Source organism: Calidris pugnax, unplaced genomic scaffold, assembly GCF_001431845.1.
Source record: "Calidris pugnax isolate Ruff unplaced genomic scaffold, ASM143184v1 scaffold9, whole genome shotgun sequence".
Lineage (NCBI taxonomy): Eukaryota > Metazoa > Chordata > Aves > Charadriiformes > Scolopacidae > Calidris > Calidris pugnax.
In genome coordinates this window covers 2,305,034-2,327,260 of record NW_015090778.1, presented here as the reverse complement: position 1 = coordinate 2,327,260, position 22,227 = coordinate 2,305,034, and the positions used below count along the sequence as shown (strand labels likewise).

Below are 22,227 nucleotides of genomic sequence, written 5' to 3'. Positions count from 1 at the left end.
CTTCCAGGTCTAAGGTCTGTTTGGGAGGTTCTGGCTGCAGCAGCTGGTGGTGCCTGTAGGGCTGCAGCGTGTGCGTGACTGTAGCCTGCCAGCTCAAACAGTTTGAGTCATGAGATCAGAATTTGTCAATAAAAAGCAACAGATTTGTTTAACAAACCCATAATGCTAAATTGCATAGAGGAGGGTGGCCAGGAGCCCCCGTGACCGGCAGCTGGGGCTGCCCCAGCAAAGGGGCTTGTAAGAGACCACGGAATTCTAGGGACAGAATGCAAGCAAAAGGGTTTAGTTGAGAGCATCACCAGCTCCCTGTGGGATTCAGGTGCACACTCTGTCCTAGTCTGTGTTTCTCACCCGTTCAGTGCCCTGGCCCTGCCCCACTCCCCGGGGATGAGGAGCCCAGTGTGTGGCTCTGGGCAGGGCAGCCAGCCAGCCCCCTCAGGCTGCCCTCACCCCATTCACACTGTGCATCCAAGCAGTAGTTTCACCCAAACTTGACAACAATGGGTAAATAATACTCAAGATTTTATCTTCAAAAACATCCTCTCTCTGGGGCGTATTTGTTTTCAACTGTCATCTGTTCATCACAGCCAGGCTAACTTAATGCAGCCAGGCTGCAGTTCATTAGCAGCCAAAATGCACTGAGGGCAGTTGAATCCTGCTTGAAAATGTTGTGAAATTCTTGCATTTACTTTCACAATTTTATAAGAATTCAAAATTAACTACTTCCTTTAGAAAAAAAAAAATCTTTCCATTAATCCCAACTGTCTCAGCATAACTGTTCCAGAACAGAATGTCTGGAGTTTTCTTTTTGTCCAATTTGCAGGAATATCTATGTGTGAATCCAACTGGTCATTTCTCTAGAAAACAAATTTCAACATAGAGTAATGGTAACTAAAGAGAACGGCAATACACAAATTAGTTTTACTCATATAAAAAAGGATTCCTTCACAAACAAGACATTTCAATTGAAATAGTGCACTCCTTTGCATTATCCCTATGTAGTCACGCACTGGGCAGAGTACGTGGTACCTAAACCACGATGGACAATTTTTCAGGGGTTTGTTTGTATCTAGGGCTGGGTTTTTTTCATGTCTTCTGTTTGAGTCAGCTACCCAGGACAGGGATTACCTTAAGTGGTAAGACTTGCCAAGATGCAAGTACTACATGGGTACGAGGTGCTCCATCAATGCTCTTAATTAGCAGAGAAGGCAGTGAAGGGCATTGCCATCACCTGGTGACCCACTCTCCGTTGGGAAGAAGAAAGGCAGCACAGAAACTTCAGCAGTTAAAGGGCAAAAGGGTTTGCTTTAAAACAAATAAACAAAAAGGCTTTGAGAGCCTACACAGATTAACACAGAGACACACTTTTGCCAGGGATTCATGTTATATTCCACTGGTTCTAGGCAAAGTTGACAGTTACCAATACTATTTATCTGCCTCCCAAAATTACAGAAGCTTGAAATGCACAAGCTTTTCTTATCACATTCGGATGAACCCTGTAAATAACTGCAAGGTCATGGCACTTCTGTCATGCTCTGCAGTTGTAGAGGAAGAGACATGCACATGAACAATATTTACATCTCATTTTTTAGTGTTGTTTTTTAATTATCCTTACAGAAAGCTACCCCTGTAAGGCAGTTATACTGCTGTAGCCAAACCTAGACATTTAAATGGAGTTACTGACAGTACAAGGTCATATTTTATCTTTTTGATCAAACCATTCCAGTTCTGCAGCTTGCAGCAGTAGGACATAAAACTGTTATTAAAGTTCCATTAGGAAAAAAACCCCACAGATCTATATTAAAGACTTCCTATAATGAACAAAGTTTTCCTGTATTACATAAAAGCACATCCCAAGAAAAAAATGTTTCTATTTCTTTTGGCGGTTTCATTTAAAAACCATTTATTAAAAATACCCCCCAGTGCACCTGCTGCCCTCAGAACTAGAAGGCAGCATTTCACAAAACAAGTCCATACAATTATTTACATTTGTTCACATCTTAGATTGTTCCATTTTCAACGCTGGATCCGTTAACTGGAGGCTCAACAATCAGTCTTGGCTCTATCAGTGCGTCCCAACTTTCAGTTATCTGGGAAGAAACCACAGACAGTACTTAGCACACACGAGCTATGGAGGCAGATGCACCTTCTCCTACATTGTGCTTTGTCTAGACACGACCAGCAGCACCACACAACAGAGATCACAGATCCCTTCTGTGATTCATCCAGCTTCTCGATGAACCTCACCCTGCCTGATGTCCTGGGTAAGGAGAGATGGCAGATAAGAACAGTGCATGAAACAAATAACCTTGTAAGAACTAATACTCTATCTAGATGTGATATTGTTTATGTTATTAGCCAAAACAAAAAGTTACACAGCTTGATGACTGGTTTTGAATCTAGTTAATTGAATGACATCCAAGAAGTGATTCTTCTATCTTGTAATCACGCACATGCTTGCTAGAAAGAAATAATTCTTTTTGCTGCAATTTATTTTAATCAGATGCATTATTATAAAGGGAGTCTCACTGAGATGATCAGTCATAAAGCAGAGCATGTATCAGCTGCACGAAATTTGTAACAGGCTTCAAAACAGGACACCCACGTACCTTTGTATCCTGAGGAACCGCGTACTCTATCAGTTCGGCTCCATCCGCAGACTGATAAACCAGATCGAATTTCCCTGGCTCTTTAGCAACTTAAAAAACAAACAAACAAAGGAACAACTCCATTTAAACTATAAACAAAACAGTTTAAAAGTTTACCCTGTTTAGAAACTAATCCAACCCAGGCTCACGTCCACTGGAGACGGTGGCTTCACTGACATCACAAAGATTTGCATTATGATCTCAAAGTTTCTCTGTATTTCCATATAATGATTTCAACTTTTTCAGGAAATGAAACCACAGTAGAGATGAGTTACTGACGGCTCAGGCTGGGACAAATTTCATTTGTAAATACCTAAGAGCATCTTCAATAGAACTAGGAGGGTTAGAACTTGTCCATTTAAATAGACATTCTGGGGAGGGAGTGAGGAGGGGAGGGATGTGTTGAGCAGGAACCCAAGGGATTTTTGGAAATACTCCTGAAACATGAAGTGTGCCTCAGACTAGGGGCTTTCCAAGCCATACCCATCATTTGGTGTCCCCAGATACGTACATTGTCTTGCTGATGACGAAAGGATCTCAAGCTCGATCTGTTTTTTATCAGCATTCCAACTGATTATTTTCCCCTCCTTCACAAAACAACAAGAAAAGAATCAGGCAAGATACACTTCAGCACTGGCTAACTATTCTGTGTTTACAACCACTGTGGTACTTGACCTAAGTTAGAGGAAGTTTATCTGTCAAATGTTTCTACCTCTGTGTGTAAAATCTGCTCAGCAGAGCAGTATTTATCCAGAAACCAAGTTATTGAAAGTAGCTACAAAATTTTACTTGCAGCACTTTAAGAATTTGCCTTGACTTCAAACAGCAGCACATGCAGATGCAGCCACATTTTGCTACTTGAAGGGCTGCATTTTTTGTCGTCTCTAAAATATTAATGATCACTAATAACGCTTGTGAGCTTTAAATAACTTTTCAAATTTTCAATCAGTTTTGGGTTCTAGCATTTTCATTTTTACTGCTGCACCAGGAATTGCCTGCAGAGTCAAACAGACAAGAAAAAAAATACTGCACAACCTCAAAATATTTAAGCCTTATCTCACCTATAAGAGTTTTCTGAGAGAATTAAGGGAGGAAAGAAAAACACTACCTTATAGTCTGAAACTTCTGGACTGTAATTTTCAGTTAGTTCCAAGCGCTGTTGAAAGAAACACAAGTAACAAGTTACAACTCTTCCTGATGCATGATGATGATGCCCTCTATAACCAGACGTGGTTTCTTCAGCAAGAGGGAAGTAAAAGAATGAAATCTCCCACTCCTGGATCCTGATGCCAATCAGAGTCCCAGGTCATCTTCCAGGACTCACTGCTCCAAAGGATTTCTGTTCAGGTCAGGCTGTGAGAGATCACGGAGATGGATCCCAGCCTCCGCAACAGCAGAGATTTCATTTTCATTTACTTTTTTATTTTACAGTGAAGTGTAATTATTTGTATCGTAAGATTTGCAATACTATTGTAGAAATGCTGTAGAAAAAACCATGTTGGTTTTCTTTTTTTAGCATCTAATTTTAATGCTGGCTTTCCTTGCATGTTGGAAAGAATATGGTAAAATGCTTCTTTCTGACATTCTTATTTAAGCATAAACCTTGAAAATATGTCCATGGCAGAGAGAGAGAGAGACACTTTGTGAAGGAGCAACCAGAAAATTCTATTATTTGTGAATTCTATTCTCTGACCTGTGTACTAGTGAAGAAAGTCATTGTACAGATGTACGTGGAAATTCACACTGAAATGACAGTGGAGACATTTCTTTGTGTTATACAAATATAGGAAGTCTAAAGGAACACATTGAATTTACATACATTCTCCAAACCTTTGTAAAAATCAAAGTCAGACTTTACAACAGAACTGTTTAGAGCCAATAACAGAAACCATAATAGTTTCTTTCGTATGGGAAACTGAGGTTAGAAAGCAAGAGAGGAGCAAAGGCCTTCAGAGATGCCTACAAAGCAAGAGACATGACTTTTTAGGTGCTAAACCATTTGCTTAAGTTTAAAACAAGATTTTTAAAAAAGAACAAGGCGGATGAAGATTACTTCCTAATGCTTATTCTTCTAGGACAATGGTCCCAGAACAATGTAAGATTAAGTGATTCAGTGTAAGCTTCTGGTTGTCAGGACTATACTATCTGTAGTGTGTCCTGCAAAGCTTTCAGTGGCACAAATCAAACAGTTTTAGCCCTTTAACATTCAGTATTTCACAAGTTCTTTACCTTAAAGGCAATTCTTTCTCCCACTTGTGGTGGGGCTGCTAGAAGAGGTAACACACTGTAGTCTCTCTTGGGGACCTCCACAGGATTCTGTGAAACAAACAGTAAACACATTGATTTAATTACAGTATTAATAAGAACAGAAGACAATGTTTGTGCTGTACAGGTTGTAAGAAGTTCTGAGAAGAGTATCTGAGTGCTTTGTTTTGAGATATATATAACACAATCATTTAAATATCATTTCATAAACTCTTCCTCAGGCTGCTAAATGAAGAGACAGTGAATATCAGGTTTATTAAGTTAAGATCAACCTTTATCCTACTAATCTATTTCTGCTGCTTTTACTAATTACTTTCATCCTATGCATTTTTTCTAGAGTTAAAGCTGGAAGAGAAAGGTGACCTATGACTGGGTAAGTCACTCACCTGGACAAGAATAGAAGCGTTTGTCGCAGGTTCATTTAACTGCCTCTGTTTCTGGCCTTCGCTGCTGTAGTTATAGAAGAAGCCAGGGTTTGCTCCTCTCCCACGGCCCCTCATCATCCCATGGTACCCACGGCCCCTAGGTCCTCTCCAGAAGTTCTCCTCTCCTGTTCCACGCCCCCTTCCACGACCTGGGCTGGCAAGTGGTCCTTGGATACCGCTCTGCAACTGTTTAGTACAGTTTCTTACTGTGGAATTACTCAGTCCAGCATTTGCTGCAGGTTTTTTAATAACAAGCGTTTCTGAATCCGAACTATCAGACTCGGAAGAGGAGGGCTTTGCTTTGGCAGCCGTGGTGGTGCTGGTTTTTACAGCCGCCGCGTTGTTCGGCAGTGACTTTTCCTTTGCAGTCCTGTCTTGGGCTGTTGCCACTTTCTCATCCTCTGTACTCGAGTCAGAGTCTGAACTAGAAGACTGGGGTTTTTTAGCATTTTTACTAATTGCAGTCTTAGTGGAATTCTCAGCATTAGACTTTACAGTCACTTTATTACAAACAGTTTTCACACCAGAATTTGCAGCAGCTTGAGATTTGTCTTTAGGAAGTGTCACCACTACAGGTTTATGGGCAGATTTATTTTGCTTTACACTTAATTCACTGCTGTCACTGTCAGACGATGTGCTGGAGGAATCTGAAGATCCCACCCTCGTGTTTCTGGACTGTGTTGTGACTTTTTTGTTATTTTTACCAGAATTTAGAGAAGACCTCTCCTTTGCCTGTTCTAAGGCCATCGTTGCTGCAGCGGCCTTTGTCTGCTTTACATCCTTCTTTTTTGTTGTCAACTGTTTCTCCCTCTCCATTTTTTTAAGCTTTTTAGGTAGCTCAGCAGAGCTCTCTTCCTTACCTTCTGCGAGTCTATTTCTTCCACTAACTTCTTCCTTTTTTTTTCTTTTCTTGTACCTTTTTTGAGAGTCCCAAATATCTACAGAGGTCTCTTCCCTACAGGACGAATACTCAGGAGCATGCTTGTTCTTTTTCTTTTCCTTTTTATGCCTGTCATCTTCATTTCTAGATAATTCTTCCTCTTCTTGCTTTTGTCTACGCCTTTTTTTGTCTTCTTTGAATGTATAAGAGAAGCCAGCATCTATCTCATCATAATCATCTGCGACTACCTCTTCCAATTTTACTCTGTCAAGAAAACAAACAAAACTCGCTGTTCAGCATGATTAACACCTTTTTCCTACATGTTAGCAGCTCGGGTAGCTTGTGTTTGGGGAGCAGGGATGCTCAGACAGCGGCCCCCCGAGCACGGTGCCGTCCCACACCAAGGGCCCCCACGGGCTCCCGAGGGGCCCTTCCGAAGCCCCCTCCGGCCGTGAGGGTGCGGGGCAGGCGGCGGGAGCACCGGGGGACGGCAGCAGCGCTCTCCGTCCATCCCAGAGGGGATTCCCGACCCCTGGGCTCTCTCCAGCCCCTTTCGGCCATCCCGGGGGTCCTCAGGCACCGCAGGCTTTGGGGAGCGGTGCCCGCTCAGCCCCCGGGGAGCCGCGGGAAGGGCCCGAGGGCCCCCCTGCTTCCCCAGGAACGCACCGCCAGGCCTCGAGGCGGGGGGGCCGCGTTTCAGGCCTGCTGGGGACCACCCCCTCCTCCTCCCCTGGCCCCAGTACCGCGCAGCCCGAGGAGCCCCCCCCCCCGCCGCCCCGGGCACCCCCCGCCGTTACCGGAGCGAGTCGTTGTCCCGCACGAGGCGGGCGCTCTCGGTGGGGGGCAGCAGCGCTCCCTCCAGGAAGAGGCTGAGGCGGGCCCGCCGGCTGAAGCCGAACCTGTGGCGGATGAGGCTGACGAGGTCGGTGACGAGGCGCACCTGGCTGGGCTCCAGCAGCAGCCAGCACAGCGCGCAGCCCGGGCTGCCCGGCGGCGGATAGTCGAACAACAGCCGCAGCCGCACGGGGCCGCCGCCGGCCGCCGCCATCTTGGCGGTGAGGGAGGGCGACGGTGCCGCGCGCGGGACAAAAAGGGGACGGGCGGTGCGCGAAGCTCGGCCCGGCCCCGCCCCCTGAGGGCGGGGCGAGAAAGGGGCGGGGCCTGTCCGCGCGCACGTGACGGCGCGGCGGCGGGTACCGGGGGCTGTTTGCGGGATGGCGACGGGGCTCTCGCTCTTGCTGTTGCTGGCGGCGGCGGCCGCGCTGGCGGCAGGTACGGGGCTGAGGGACGGGAGGGAAGGGGGGACGAGGTGAGGCTGCGCCCCGCGGCCTGAGCGGTCCCGGAGCCACGGCACGTCCCGCCGCCGGGAAGGGCCCGGGCTGAGGTTTGCGAGCCTGGCCGCGGCTCGTCCCGCCGCCCCGGGACGCGGCGAAGAGGGGTAGCAAAAGCGCCGGTGCTGCGGGGGCCCGGTGGGAGCCCTTAGGCGAGCGTGGGGCGGGCCCGTGTGCCGTCGCCATGTCTCTGCCGGCAGCTGTCGTGACCTTGGGAGCCGTCGCCTCCCGCCCCGGCTGACGGGGGTCCGCGCTCCCGGGGAGCCCGTTTGGAACGGGAAGGTGGGAGTTCAGGCCCTGGTTGGGTCAGCTGGGTGAGCTGGGCGGGAGAGACCCGCCACAAACCAGGGCAGCGCTTCCCGTGGCTGTATCACGGGATTGTTGGAGTTGGAAGGGAACTTCTAGAGACCATCCAGTCCAACTCCAGGGTTGCCCAGAGCACATCACTCAGGAGCATCCAGGTGGGGCTTGAAGATCTCCAGAGAAGGGGACTCCACAACCTCCCTGGGCAGCTTCTTCCAGGGCTCTGGCACCATCACCAGGAAGAGGTTTTTCCTCATATTTGAGTGGAACTTCCCATGTTCCAGATTGTGCCTGTTGCCCCTCGTCCTGTCCCTGGGAACCACTGAAAAGAGTCTGGCTCCATCCTCCCTCAAACCGCCCTTCAGACACTTGTCAGCATTAATAAGGTCTCCCCTCAGCCTTCTCTTCTCCAGGCTGAAGAGTCCCAGCTCTACCTGTGAGACCCTCTGGGTGGGGGCTGCCAGGAGCAGACCAGCCCTGTCGGGCATCACCGCTGTTGCTGTGGGGGCTGATCAAGAAAGTGTGGTGTTGCCCACGCTGATAGAACCTGTTCAGTGCTGTGTCCTGTGCATCAGAAAAGTCTGGGCACTGTGGCTTGAAAAATCTTTGTGACTGCTCCTCCAAGGGACTGCTGCCTCTGTTGTGATCAAGAAGTTTAAGGGATATAGTCTCAAAGGTCTATTTCTGGGAAAATGTCTGTCCTAGACACAGAATAGACCAACTGCTTAAGTTGACGAGACTCTAGTGACTTAACTGAGTTTAGGATTAGGTCTTGGGTTCATTTAGAAGTGCATCATCTCTCTATCCAGCATTTACTCCCTTTGGGGACTGTAAAATGGTTGGATCTTCCCAGAAACTGAGGTCAAAGTGGGATCCTGAGGGAGCCTTGGTGTCCCTGAAGCTGGTACGTGTTATTCCATTGCGTCTGGAGGGGCTGTGCTTCCAGCCCGGGCCTTGAAAAGAATTCAAATGTTTTCCCGATAGAAAAAAAAAAAAAAAAAAAAAAAATTAGCCTTGCTGTTGGGCTGCTATTTTGGCAGCTGCTGTAAGGTCAGGCCCTGATAAGTAAGCACTTAATTACACACTTAACTTCATTCATTGATGATAACTCAGCTATTTGTGTGGGTATAAGTATAGGCAGGTTTCTTATCGTAATATTTTTTTAATGGAACCACTTCTAATTATCACACCCAAGATTGAAATGTAATGTCTTGGAACAAATCTGGTGGAAAGCTCAAAGCTGAGCCTGTTTACATAGCTGATTTTTATTTTCATTTCGCCCCCCAAGGTGCAGTTCTGAGGCAATCCCCAGAGCCCAAGGAGCTGTGGGGATATGTGCAAGTCCGAAGTAAGGCACACATGTTCTGGTGGCTCTACTATGCAAATAACCCCACCAAAGACTTCACGGAATTACCTCTCATCTTGTGGCTTCAGGTAGGGTTTGGTGAGAGACACTTGAACTATAATTTTTTCCATCTGTGCCTGGGTCAGTCTGGCTCCACAGAAACAGGATTCCAAAGTGTCCAATTCTAAATGATTCACCTTGCGAGTCAGGTATTCAGGTTAGGAAGAAATAATGAAAATACCATTCTGCAGTGTGGGGTGCCCTCAGCTGCTCACCTTCCATCAAGTTACACTGCAGAAGTAGAGATTGTTCTTATCTTTTATACAACAGTGGTGCTTTTTGTGCCAGACGCTACAAGTACATTGTGCCGTCACAGCTCCTTTCCTGAAGAGCTTACAGTCTAAACAACGCCCAGAGAGAGAGTAGATAAAATGATCAGAGATTTAGAAAGGCTTCTACATGGAAACAAGTAAGAGGGACTGATGGTTGAGATTGGTCCCATTCAGTCACAGTTTGATAAAAGGCAGTGGTGTGTCTCCACGTACACTGCAGAAGTTAATGTTGAATAAAATCACTTGATAATTCAATCTTTTTCCTTCTGGGTTATTTCTTCAGAGCGAAATGCACACGCTGTATATGCTGATAACACTAATGACTTGCAGACCTCTGTAGATGGCTAACTCTTGCATTCATAATAAGGGGAAGAGTTTCCACACTGCTCTAACAGAGCATGGAACACATTAAATACTTTAACAAATGGATAATTGCTTCTCTAAATTCTTGCTTTCAGAAATGGTGTGTATACACATAAAGAAAAAAGTGGGGAAGAAAGCCTTCTTTGCAAATTAACATGTAGTGCAAAAGCCATTTTTTAAAAATTTAGAGCCTGTCATTCTACTTACTGGCTGGCTTTTACTTCTCTCCTGTCTGTCATATCTACACCATGCTGCCTTTTAACCTGTTTATTCCCCACAGGGAGGTCCAGGATCTTCAGGCTGTGGATTTGGGAACTTTGAAGAGATTGGCCCATTAGACAAAGAATTGAAACCAAGAAATACAACCTGGGTATAGTAGAGGGTTCCGCTTCTAATTATTGATTGCAAAATGTTTTTTGCTTGTGTAAGCAGATGATGGCTAGTGTCACAGAACAGCTTTCATTTAAAATTCTATAGAGCTATGATATTTCATCTTAAAATAGTGTGGTTAATGAAATGGCTTAAATGAATATCCTTGTTAAGAACTGAATAGTAGACTTATTCATTTTATTTGATGGAATATGTCTGGGCTTCCATGAATTTGTGAATTGCAGATGTCTGGGAAACTAAGGTTTTGGAGGATAGAGGTTTTTCTGGATGGCTGGCAACGGATAACCATTGGCTCATAATTACAAGTCTAGTGTGGCCTTCAAGAGAAAACAAATTACAGCTGCCTATGAAGGTGGAGGTTTCTTCAATGAAATGTATTTGTACTCAGAGCTACCAATAATCTGAGTACTCTGGAGCTCCCTAGATGGTATGGTGATCTGACCCCGGATCACTGGGATGTTTTGGGTGCTGTTCTTGTTGCAGATTGAAAGACCTTATGTTGTACCTCTGTATTTGTGAGCCTCACTGCCTTGAGCCATGCTATCTGCACGCCCATCTGTTGATTTTATTGTACACTTGTAACTATACAATTATGGCATCTGCTGTAGCAGTTTTTAAAAAGCCCAGCAACCTGAAAGAAAACTCCTCTTACTTTACATTCTGGCAGACAAGTCTCACCCGCCAATTCTCTGTTTTGGACCTGCACCTTATTTTTCTCAGTCTCTTTCAGGGCCAGAAATTGAGTGGCTCAGTGAAACCACAGTTGCTGGTGCTACACTGAGGTTTCATACACATCTTTTTTCTGCTTGTACAGGTGCAGGCAGCCAGTATCTTGTTTGTGGATAATCCTGTGGGCACTGGATTCAGTTATGTGGATGATTGTAGCTTGTTTGCCCAAAACCTTACCACAGTAGTTTCTGATATGATGGTTTTTCTTGAAGAATTCTTCTCATGTAGAACAGAATTCCAGGTAAGTGAATTGAGTTCTTGGTTAGAATCGTATTTTTCTTTGCTTTTAAACAGATCTCAAAAGGAATTAATGAACAGCCTTCCAGCTGGGCAGTGTTTGCTGCTAGGTAGTGTGCATTTGGTGGGAGTCAGTAGAGTTATAACCACTGCCTCTTTCTTCTCACGATTCAGAATTGGTATCTTGAATTTGGTGCCAGTTAGATAAGCAGTGGGGTGAATTATTATCTATCGTGCAATCCGAGAAGAATGTAGGATCACATCTGTTTCTAGTTCCAAAACACTGAAGTGCCTGCTTCAAAATTTCCCCCAGTAATTGCAGCAGGATGTTAGGGAAATCTTACGCAGCTTAGAGTCAGAAAAATATCCAGTGTTTGATAGTGAGAGGTGAAGAGCCAGAGCCTGGCCTCTGTGGGATGTGGGAGACAGAGGTATCTTATGCCCTCTGGCCATTGGGTTCATTGTGTGGCTTCTCTCTCTTCAGAACATCCCATTCTACATATTTTCTGAGTCTTACGGAGGTAAAATGGCTGCTGGCATAGCTTTAGAGCTGCATGAGGTAAGTAGTTGGAGATGTATTTCACTTCTCACTTTAAAACATGGTGTTCTAAAAGTACTTGTATTTTCTGGAACGCACTGTCCCTGTTGCCTAATTCAGACTGCTGGTTATGTCTTTCACTTAAAGAAAACTGGTTCTAGAGTCATGAATATTTAACTAAAAGTTGTTTTTATTTTGGTGTGGTTTGTTTGTTTTTGTTTTTCCTCTTACTTGCCAAGGCTGTTCAAAAAGGGACCATAAAGTGCAATTTTAAGGGGACCGCTCTTGGAGACTCATGGATTTCTCCTTTGGGTATGTTTAAAATCCTCAGACTGTGGGTGGTTTCTTGTTGTTGTTTTGTTTTGTTGGGTTTTTTATCATTCCATGGGTACATAGAGTCAAAAATGCCAGCTCTGCCTTAAGTAAATTAAATCACCGTTGAGTCTGATTAATCAAAAAGAAACACTTCAACATTGTGAGCTGTGATTGAAGAATCTATCTTTAGAATGTATCTAGATTATGAAAAGTCAGAGCAAAGTCAGTGAGAAGCATGCTTGTGTTTGAAGTGGGGTGGTGGTGAAATGTCCCTACGCACCTCTGCAGCCTCTGAGGTGTTTTGGTAAGAGCATTGCACTTAATGTGTGGCCACCAAATCACTCACAAGGTTGCAACTGAAGTTTTATCTTTCCTTTCACTGGGAGACCTTGTGCTGAGGAGCTGGTGTGCTCACAGACCTGGGAGAGATAGGGGGTGTGTGTGATGGAAGACAAAAAACAAATTAAAGGACTCTTGGTCATTCTGTGAGATTTGCAAGGGCAGGCTCCACAGATTCTCTGCAGCATGGGACAATATCAAGCAAACTCCAGTCTGTCTTAGGATCAGCTGATCCTTGAGACCTTATAAACAAACATGTTATAAAACAGATTTGTTTTATAACTAGATTTTTTTCCCCTTGTAACTTCTGCAAACAGATCAGTTTAGCCAATGCCCATTCACTTGTCAGATCTCCCCACATGTTCTAGCAACGTGCTGCAGTGTTGGGTGAGAGCATTTTGCTAAGAACATGGCTGTTGCTTTAAATAAATTTCACTGATGAACATTTAGGGGGTTAATGATGGTGCAGTGCTTTTCTTGGTTCTCAGGATTTGTGAAGAACCTGCTCTGTGGTACATAAGCTTTGGGCTAAATTGAGCTGACAGCACTTTTTTACTAATTAATTTATCTCCATATTTTTTTTTTCGCAATCATTCTTGCTACAATAAAAGAAAAGTAAAGGAAGTTGTATGTCAAAAACTTAGATGTTTGACATCTCTTCTGTTTCTTTAGACTCTGTGCTGTCTTGGGGGCCCTACCTTTACAGCACTGTAAGTACCTTCCTAAATTCTTGTTCCTCACCTGATTACTTGTGCTACCATACAGTATAAATAGATACTGATTTTTAAGGTTAGTGAATAAAACCTCAAATGCATGAAGACTGTTAGCAAGAGTTGAATGTGCAATTACAATTAAAGCTCTCCTCCTTTGTGTTTGCCTTCAAGTCTCTCCTTGATGATAATGGTCTAGCAGAGGTGACTGCTGTTGCCAAAGAAATAATGGATGCAATAAATAAAAATCAATATGGGCTGGCCACTGAGCTCTGGGGCAAGGCTGAAGAGGTCATTGAAGAGGTGAGATCTTAATAACTAACTGGTGCTTGGGCAGGCACACAATTTCAGGTTATCCTTCCTGTGAGCACTGGGTTGGTGTGAATCCTCCAACCCCCTGCCCAGTCATTTTTGCCGGTATATGTTTTATCCCAGTGCTGACATAAAAGGGCTGGCTGCTTGCTGTGCTCCACTGTGTGACTGTAAGAGGCACTGGGCAGAGTGACCCACATGGGCTTACAGTATTGCATCAAGGTTTCAACCTGGCGCATCACTTAAATAGATTTTTTTTTTTTTAATTTTTAGCATGAAACTAATCCAATTGATTTCTATAGAACACAGTTTAAACTTAAATGAGCTATGTCTGCTTGAAAGCTTTTTTTTTTTGAATATCGAAAAACACATCCAGCAAGGCATAAATTTCAAGTTAAGCATAGATCTGTATTTAAGAACCACAATAGGTGCACAGGATGGAAAGGAACCTCAAGTTATGTCCTGTTACTGTGGGTTACTGCATCTTGTTAATTAGCAAGTTCCAGCTTAAAAGATAGGTGAAGTTTTGCTCTTGTTTTTCCTCTTGAAGGGTGGCTCCAAAATCTCACTCTTTCTTGTGTTTTTGTTTTAGTACAAGTAAGGCTCTGGCTTCCTCAAACTCAAAAACTAATCTAGAGCTGCTTCCTTTTCTCACTTTTTGGGTTTTTGTTTTGGTTTTTTTTTTTTTTGTTTAGTTTGCAAGGCACTGTCCATTATGACACAGCTGGTTTCACTTCTTACTGTTTAGAAGGAACCTGTGGTTCCCATTTTGCCTTTCTCTTCAAGTTTGCTTCTCTCCCAGTTGTGATATTGCTGTCAGGGTGCAGTCACTTTAGTTCTTCAAGCGTTGCTGTTGTGAGCTGATTTCTGACCTATGCATCAGAACTTTAAAGATGCAAAAATTGAATAAAGCAGGGCTTTGAGAATCTTGACTGATTTCTGTAATGGCAACACTGATCATGCTTGTCCCTTGGATGCAGGCAGTCTGTTGTCTGTGTCAGAGCTGCCATTCTACAGTTCTTGGACTTGTCCAGATGTCAGCAGTTCCAAAAGAGGGGTGGCTGATACCTGTCAGTACATTCTTGAGGAACCAATTGAGATTTTGAAGAGTTGTGGGCTGGGAGGTTGTTGAGCAAAAGGCAGCATCAGGCTAGACTAGATCGAGCAGAAGAGACCATCTGAAAGCATCATCTGGCATTGCAGCTCTCTACAATGAGTAATGAGAATATGCAGTCATTTGCAGGGTGTAAGGCTTCCTGTAGCTTCATATCCACTTCAGAGAAGTGAATGACATCTCTGGTACAACCCATGTGTGAACAGAACAAACTTGAGAAAACTCTTCCCCACTTCTCAAAGCAAATGCGGAACACAAGTTTTTGCATAAGTATCTTCCTGATGTGTAGGTAACATGGGAGGTCACAGGGTCCTTTATTTAGGACTTGCCTCTTTTCAGAAGACAGTCTGCTCCTCATACCTGAGAAATGTTTTTGTTACAGTGTTACTGAAATGATCTTGTGTTTTCAGAACACAGACAATGTGAACTTTTATAACATTATGACTAAGGAGGTTCCAGAGATGAAATCAAACGAACAAGAAAATCTCCATCTCAGTAAGTTGTATTTAAGTACTTGACCTTCTGAGGCCCCATGTCTGCATTCATGTACCTTCAGCTCTGGTAGTGGAAACAATTTAGGAACAATAGTGTCCTCAATTTAGCACGTCCTTAAAATGGAGCCTTCAGATCCAAAGGATATTGATATTCTCCAGTGCAGAACTTGTTTGCTCATGCATAAAGAGGGACAAATAGGAATGTGGAACAACCCTTCTATAGATTACACCTCCACCTATACATCCTGCACAAATTATTGCAAGGAAGTAGTCAGTATAATTGTGACATAGTTTTATGACCTTTAAGTTACTTCCTCTTAATGGCTGTCATTTCTGTCTTCAAGCTAAGACACAAAAGTGTCTCATCAATATAATGGTCTGATTAGACTCTTTTGCTCCATGATGTTTATGCATCAATGTGAAAAATGCATGTATAGAGTTTCTTTCAGGCTTTTCATCTCTTTCTGTTGGCTTCAGCAGGGAAGGTGAATGGCACGTTTAACTCCCAAAAGTAAAACATTGCAGCTCTTAAAAAAAAAAAAAGGTCTGTCGAGGAGAAGAAATTGTGTCTGTACCAAGTGGTGAAAGCAGAACCTGGTCCCCCGAAAGAGTGCTGTGTTAGCCAAAAGTAGAAATAGATGGGTGAGTTCTTCCCATATCGTTCTGTGACTGGGAAGGAACTCTTTATCAGGAAGTGTAGTAAGAGGGGAGATCTAGATTAGATACTAGAGAGAAATTGTTTACTGTTAGGGTGGTGAGACACTGGCCCAGGTTGTCCAGAGAAGCTGTGGCTGCCCCATCCCTGGAGGGGTTCAGGGCCAGGCTGGATGGGGCTTTGAGCAACCTGCTCTGGTGGGAGGTGTCCCTGCCCAGGGCAGGGGGGTTGGAACTGGATAGTCTTTATGGTCCCTTCCAGCTCTAACCATTCAATGATTCTGTTACTCTATATAAGGGTTTACTTCAGTGGTTTCTAGTAAAAGTAAGCAAATCTCTCACTGGTGTTGCAATTTCATTAAAATAAGAGTTTGTTTGCCATGATGGTAAAACTGAAACTTGTTACCTCTACAGGATGACTGTCTTAAATGTACCACTAATCAAAGTGTGTTTTCTCTTTTTCGGTAGGACTTTACCAGCGCCATGTCAAAAATATGCACAAGGAGAGCCTAAATGAGTTGATGAATGGACCCATCAGAAAGAAGCTAAAAATTATTCCTGACTGTGTGAAATGGGGAGGTACTTTCCTGTCTGTTAGTGTGGATCTAATGAGTGCATTACTGCCTTGTACAGTATTGCAGTCTGTAGGAAGACACTTTGCTGTAGCGAGCAGTCACATTAAATTGTCATTATCCTTGGGCTGAAGAAGAGGACTTATTCTCAGAAATTGATGTGTAATGGGGCAGGTCCGTGGGAGCAGATGTGGTTCTGGTTCTGATTCTGCTGCTAGTATCTGTCTGCAGTCAAGCAGCTAAAAATACAGGGGGAGGAAGAACATCCTCCGGGTCTCAGCAGCTGGTTTCTGTCTTTTGTGCAATCTTGCTGAAATTCCTGTCAGTTTTTCTTTGCCAGAAATCTGGTATCGTGTGATACTTCATGGTGTGGAGGGGAGGGTGTAAAACAGAAAGGAAGCCGTAAAGGACCAGTGCCAGCACCATGTATGTGTGTAATAGGAGCCAGAAGCTACAATGCTGTGTGCGAGCTCCAGTGGGAGCACGGTTGCTTTCTGGTTCTCTCCTCAGACTGATAGGTCATGGGCTGCTGCTCTGGGCTAGGACTGGTTTTTATGCAGCCATGAACTGCATTTTAGGACCCTTAGCCAGTTGCTTCTATCCCAGCTTGGGGGTGCCATTTTTCATTAGTTAAAATTTGTCTTCTTTCTGGTTCCAACCAGGTCAGTCCAGAGATGTCTTTGAGAACATGGCTGAGGACTTCATGAAACCTGTCATTGATATTGTTGATCAGCTTTTGGCAGCCAATGTCAATGTTACGGTCTATAATGGGCAGCTGGATCTCATTGTTGACACTATGGGTAAGGGACTTCTTGACTGGGGTTGCAAACAGAACATGTGACAAGTGGAACGTGATGTTGACAGTAATATTGGTACCTGGATCTCTTCAGTCTTCTGTGCAAATCTCCTAGCAGGCAGTGCTTAAATACTACAATCATAAATGAGCAGCTCTTAGTATGTTTTGTTTATATCCCTCTGAGAGAGGCAATTCCTTTACCTCCATTATATTGTTTGGAAATAGATCTGCAACATCAATAATTGCTTGTTTCAGTGAAGCCCATATGTAGGTAGGTAGCTAACAATTCACTTATTTCTTCTGGATAGACAAATATTTGTATGTATGCTCATTCATAAATGAAGAATGAGGATAGATGAATAATATGGAGATTATCCTCTCTTTTGCTGTGCCTTGAAGATCCTGTTTTCTGGGCCAAAGGTCATATCTTGCTACAGATTTTGCACAATACAGCTCAGCCTTCCCTGAGTGGTGCCTGCAGCAGAGAGCATGGTGCCAGGTGAGATGGATAAAGGGTGCTGGTAATTAATCAGGGAGGGTGTAGCTGGAGAGTGATCACACCTGCTCAGTAACGCATATGCAGCTGCACGTCTTGGCCACTCAAGGGCTTTGTTTGTCTCTCACTGCTTGCAAGACACAGGTTTATTCCAAGTGGTAGTTTGGGGGCCAGGCCAAGTGTTGCTGAAATGCCTCATGCTGCGAGGGTGCTGTGCTCTCTTCCATTTGCCTTTCCTTATTGATTTAAATAATCTGCAGCCGCAGACTGTGCAACCATCTTCCTGTGTTGTGAAGGGTTTTACTCTTTGTCTCTGCTCACTTAGATATTCAGATGCCCTTCAATGAACAGCACAGCAATCAATAAATCAGGAAACAAGAGTATTTAGGCTGTCAAAACAGATTAGCAGTTAGTGGTGCTCCAGTCTATCACATTTTGAACTAAAATTGAGCTGCAGTTAAATTCTTCTAGTAGTTCAGAGGTAGACTAAAGCTTTGTCCCCCTTGGTGTCCTGGAATTGGTCCTTTTGCTGTCTTGGTCTCCACCTTCTCTAGCAGGTACCTGAAAACAGAAAACCTTTCCAGGCTCTTGATGAGTGACTGTAACAAACAGAGAAGCAATGTCTTTTCTGATTTCCAAGAGGGGGATTTGGTGTGGCTGATCCTTCCCCATGGCAAAATTTTGAAGGTGTTTCAGAAGTAAAGCAGAATGTCAGAATTGTTAGAGCTGCAGCACCTGCAATCATAAGTCCATTTCACATACATCTTCACTGTTTGCTTTTTGCCTTTTCCCTCCATTGGTTTGTTTCAGCTTGTCCTGGACGCAGCCTTGGTCATCTTCCCAGGCATAGCAAAATTGTTTTTAGAATCTGAGCACACAGATTTTCTGCTAACTCTGCTGTGTTGGTATCTAGTACAGCGAACATCCAGCTGAACTGGGACTCCCAAGCCGCTATGTCAGTATTGATAATCCAGCATATCTCTCATCTCTAACAGGCCAGGAGGCATGGATCCGGAAACTGAAATGGCCTAGTTTGGGCCAGTTCAACCAGCAAAGGTGGAAGGCACTCTATGTATCTCCAGAATCTACTGAGACGGCTGCTTTCCACAAGGCCTATGAGAACTTTGCTTTCTTCTGGATTCTTAAGGCTGGGCACATGGTAAATACTACACTTCTTGGGGTGGGATGCACCATTATCTGGAAGAAAACTGAAGATACGTGTATGCTTGCTGTCTGCTTCCTTATAGCAGCTGCTTACCATGTGCTCTCATCTCTGTGATAGGTACCGTCTGATCAAGGAGAGATGGCACTGAAAATGGTGAAGATGGTGACCCAACAGCAGCACTAGGGATGGGGTGGCCAGCTGGTATGGCTTCCTCTCGAATGTCAAGTGTTCTTGCAGAATGTGAGTCCAGAATAATAAGCCGCAGGAGGAACGATGGCTATTTGGACACATAGCCTCTCTAATCTTAGTGATAATATGTGCAAGCACTGATGGAAAGGCGTTTTTTTCCTTGAATGAGTTCTTGCTTTTGAATTTGTAAGCTGTGATTTGCTGCCTTAACAGTGTTTATAATGACTCTTCCAGAGGGAAGTCCACTGTCACAAACAACTAGCTCTGAGCCTTTGCCTTTGACTTGGAAGGATTTTGTGATCTTGTAAAAACCTGCCCTTCCCTGAATGCTCTCTTTTCTGTTCACACACCAAGACTAAAACTGATTTGAGTCCTGATAGATTTGCTGCTTGTTCCTCTCGGAGAGCTGACCTGTTTCATGAGGCTGTGGAATGTTCCTTCCCTTGTCCTCTGCTTGAGTCACTTGGCTGGATTACAGGTGAAGACATGGAGATTCCAGGATAGAAGACCTGCCTTAGAGGAGTTACAGCCCATCTCATCTTGCTGAGGTGCCCGAGTTAGGATCCAAGATTCTTCAGGCTTCCTGTTTTATGGAGAGAGAAAAACACCCTCCCAGATGAGGATTTGACCTTCTTCATCTGACCATTTGTTTCTTGTTTTCATTTTCTTTAATGACCATTACCCAGACTTTGCCTTTAGCCATTGCACCTAAAGCACATCCAGCAGGAATCCTGCTTTCTTGTGTGCTGAAGCAGGAGCCCTGTTAATACCCTCTTCTCGTACCGAAGAGAGTCCTAATGGACAGAAGCCTCTTACAACCTTTTGAACTTAGCCTGGAGACTGGAGAGTATTATTTGAGCAATAATAGCATAATTCTGAAAGATAATAGCAGTGTTTAAAAGGATATACAAGCTAAAACCAGTATCTTGATATATATTTTTCTAGAGGTTTTTTTTAAGTCTTTCAGAGACCTGTTATTTTGAAACAACTTTTTTTTTTTAATATAGCACACAGTCAAGAGACTTGACTTCTGCTTTGGAGCACAAAGTGACTGTTGTTTATTGGTGACTGACAGGAGGCACAACAGCTTATTCCAGCTTCCAGAATCCTAAATAAATAGCAACCCTTCAGTTACTCCAGCAACAGAAACTGTCATGAAATACCTGATCGCATTGGCTTAGCAAGGACTGAGGCATAATGCTATGTAAACACATACGCAATCACCCAACAGCTGGACTATTGGCACCTAATAATTGCTTGCCTTCTTTATGTTCTCTGCTTGAACTGTGTTCTTGAGAACTCTAGCAATGCAAATCCAGATTGTTTTGAACACATTTTTCAATAAATGCAATAGGGCTAATCTGTTCCTCTCTCTTGGGCACCACGTTGATTTAGCTGTTGGAAAATCACTTCTTCTCTGGTTTGGCTTTTTGGTGTAAAGCCGCTGCCAATGGGAGTGGATGCAGTCAGGCTTGAGAGGGGAAGGGTGCAGGACTGTGCTCTCCCCCACGGCTGCATCGCACGATGAGGAGCACAGGCACTGGGCACTGCAGCTCCTCCTGTCCCTTCCACAAAATGCACACCTTCAGAGCATGACGGGCAACCCAGAATGGCCAGGCAGGATCAAACCAGCAACTCTTTCTGTTCTCGTTCTGTTTGAACATTAGACCAACAAGAACAAGAGGAGGGTCCTAGAGGTGTGTAAATCTGCATTCTTGGAATATTTTAGTATAACTCGCCAAGCAACTAAGTATATGTCTGAGCCTGAGCAGTTGGAGTTGGCTTGTAGTCCTCCATCCAATACTTTGCATTGTGCCTAAACAACTAATACTATAGGGCTTGATAGAGGGAGAGAATTGAGAAGGTGGTATCTCCAGAAAGCAGCGTTTACTGCTGTTCTTGTGCTGCTTTATTAAATGGAACATTCATTCATATTGCCTAGAGCTTGTGCTCAGTGATAGACCCAAGACATCTGTTCCTTGTCCTGCTTTGTTTTAGCTTCTGCAGGTTTTTTTGTTTGCAAAGAGACGGCTTACAAGGAAAAGACATGGTTCCAAGAAGGCTGGTGGTAATGATTTGTTGGTTTTAGGGGCTATGCCAAATCTAAACGTGTTAGAACAAAAATACTTGCCCATGGAGACAGTCTCTTAAACAGTGTCCATTAAAATGCAAACAACAAAAAAATGGCATTTTTTTTAGTATCAGGGAAAATTCCTTTTGTTTCACCAAAAAACTTTGTAACTGGTGTGTCACAGCTTTAGATCATCACAAAGGTAGGTCACCTGTCCAGCAGATGCTGTGAGAAATTGGTTGCTTTGAAAGGAGTTTAAGTCCTGCTGTGTATCTGATTAGCAATGACATACGTTGTCCATTTTGATTTCATGCAGTATGCTATTTCCAGATAAGGGCTGTCACTTGCCAAATCCATTAGGATGAATCGTTCTAAATATTAGTAAGATTTTTTACAGATGCTGGGTCAGTCAAAAAAAAAAACAAAACAGCCCAACATTTGTATTTCATCTTCTGCAGCTGCAGGCTTTGATTGCATAGGTAGCCTGAGAGCCACAGACTTATTTTGTTCACCATCAGTTTAGGGTAATTTTCACAGAAACAAATCCATCAATGTTAAAAATGACTAATTCAGCACTGCCTCTTCAGCATGAACAATTTTGACTTTCTGTAATTCTTACCTTTTCTAAGGCAGAAAAAGAAACCTAAAAGTTATCGACATGTAATAAATAGGTGTCTCTGTCTGTCTTTCCTTTCTATTTTGCTGGATCTGGAACAATATAGTGGGGAGGGGTGACTTGATGCATCCACTGTGCCTTAAACCAGTACTTCATGGTCACTGGTACACAGAGGATACGGGATAGATGGACCTTTGGTCCATCTTTTATAGCTGTTTCTGTGCCGGAGAGGTTGAGATTGTCGTGGACAGATGAACGCAGGAAGCAAGAGATCTGCCCCGTTTGCCACCATAGGGGTATCTGTGCAGGCACAATATTTGTGTCTAATGTAACTAATCTGGTGTGGAATATTTTTTGCCTCAGAAGGAGTGAATCACATAAGCTATTTCTAAAAGGTGTTTGATATATAATGCTTATCAATTTTATGTCTTTAAAATTTAAGGCTTAAGAGTGGGCCTATAGCTGTGTGTTGAATTACCTTATTTCAGAAGATGAAGATTTTGAATTGTTGCGACATCTGCTTATCTCAGGATTCAAAGAGACAACAAGAGAAAAACATCTGTGTGCTGAGGCAAGATGGAAATCTTGGAGCACTTCT

At 43.8% G+C, this 22,227-nt stretch overlaps 2 protein-coding genes across 2 annotated transcripts; one reads left to right on the top strand and one right to left on the bottom strand.

The window, feature by feature from the left end:
• Nucleotides 1–1,285: 1,285 nt before the first annotated feature.
• COIL (coilin) lies at nt 1,286–7,286 on the bottom strand. Its single transcript, XM_014954050.1, has 7 exons — nt 7,016–7,286; nt 5,300–6,482; nt 4,878–4,964; nt 3,757–3,804; nt 3,160–3,235; nt 2,610–2,698; nt 1,286–2,090 (listed from the first exon to the last, which is right to left on the bottom strand). Exons 1-7 carry the CDS (start codon nt 7,264–7,266, stop codon nt 2,001–2,003), a joined length of 1,824 nt encoding a protein of 607 aa, XP_014809536.1. The 5' UTR covers nt 7,267–7,286; the 3' UTR covers nt 1,286–2,000.
• Nucleotides 7,287–7,382: 96 nt separating this feature from the next.
• On the top strand, nt 7,383–21,693 carry SCPEP1 (serine carboxypeptidase 1). The gene is made up of 13 exons (XM_014953528.1): nt 7,383–7,490; nt 9,141–9,286; nt 10,173–10,262; nt 11,097–11,252; nt 11,733–11,807; nt 12,026–12,098; nt 13,113–13,150; nt 13,325–13,453; nt 14,987–15,071; nt 16,193–16,303; nt 16,959–17,096; nt 18,584–18,747; nt 18,871–21,693. The coding sequence occupies exons 1-13, from the start codon at nt 7,433–7,435 to the stop codon at nt 18,934–18,936; spliced, it is 1,329 nt and encodes a 442-aa protein (XP_014809014.1). The 5' UTR covers nt 7,383–7,432; the 3' UTR covers nt 18,937–21,693.
• The last annotated feature ends 534 nt before the right edge of the window (nt 21,694–22,227 follow it).

Excerpts from the sequence above, each read along its gene's own strand:
- SCPEP1 (XM_014953528.1), top strand. The coding sequence starts at position 7,433 with ATGGCGACGGGGCTCTCGCTCTTGCTGTTGCTGGCGGCGGCGGCCGCG. Across the intron at positions 7,491-9,140 it reads GGCGGCCGCGCTGGCGGCAG|GTGCAGTTCTGAGGCAATCC; the intron begins GTACGGGGCTGA and ends TCGCCCCCCAAG. Across the intron at positions 16,304-16,958 it reads TGACTGTGTGAAATGGGGAG|GTCAGTCCAGAGATGTCTTT; the intron begins GTACTTTCCTGT and ends GGTTCCAACCAG.
- COIL (XM_014954050.1), bottom strand. The coding sequence starts at position 7,266 with ATGGCGGCGGCCGGCGGCGGCCCCGTGCGGCTGCGGCTGTTGTTCGAC. Across the intron at positions 4,965-5,299 it reads ACGCTTCTATTCTTGTCCAG|AATCCTGTGGAGGTCCCCAA; the intron begins GTGAGTGACTTA and ends TTTGTTTCACAG. Across the intron at positions 3,805-4,877 it reads GAGAAAGAATTGCCTTTAAG|CGCTTGGAACTAACTGAAAA; the intron begins GTAAAGAACTTG and ends TTCTTTCAACAG.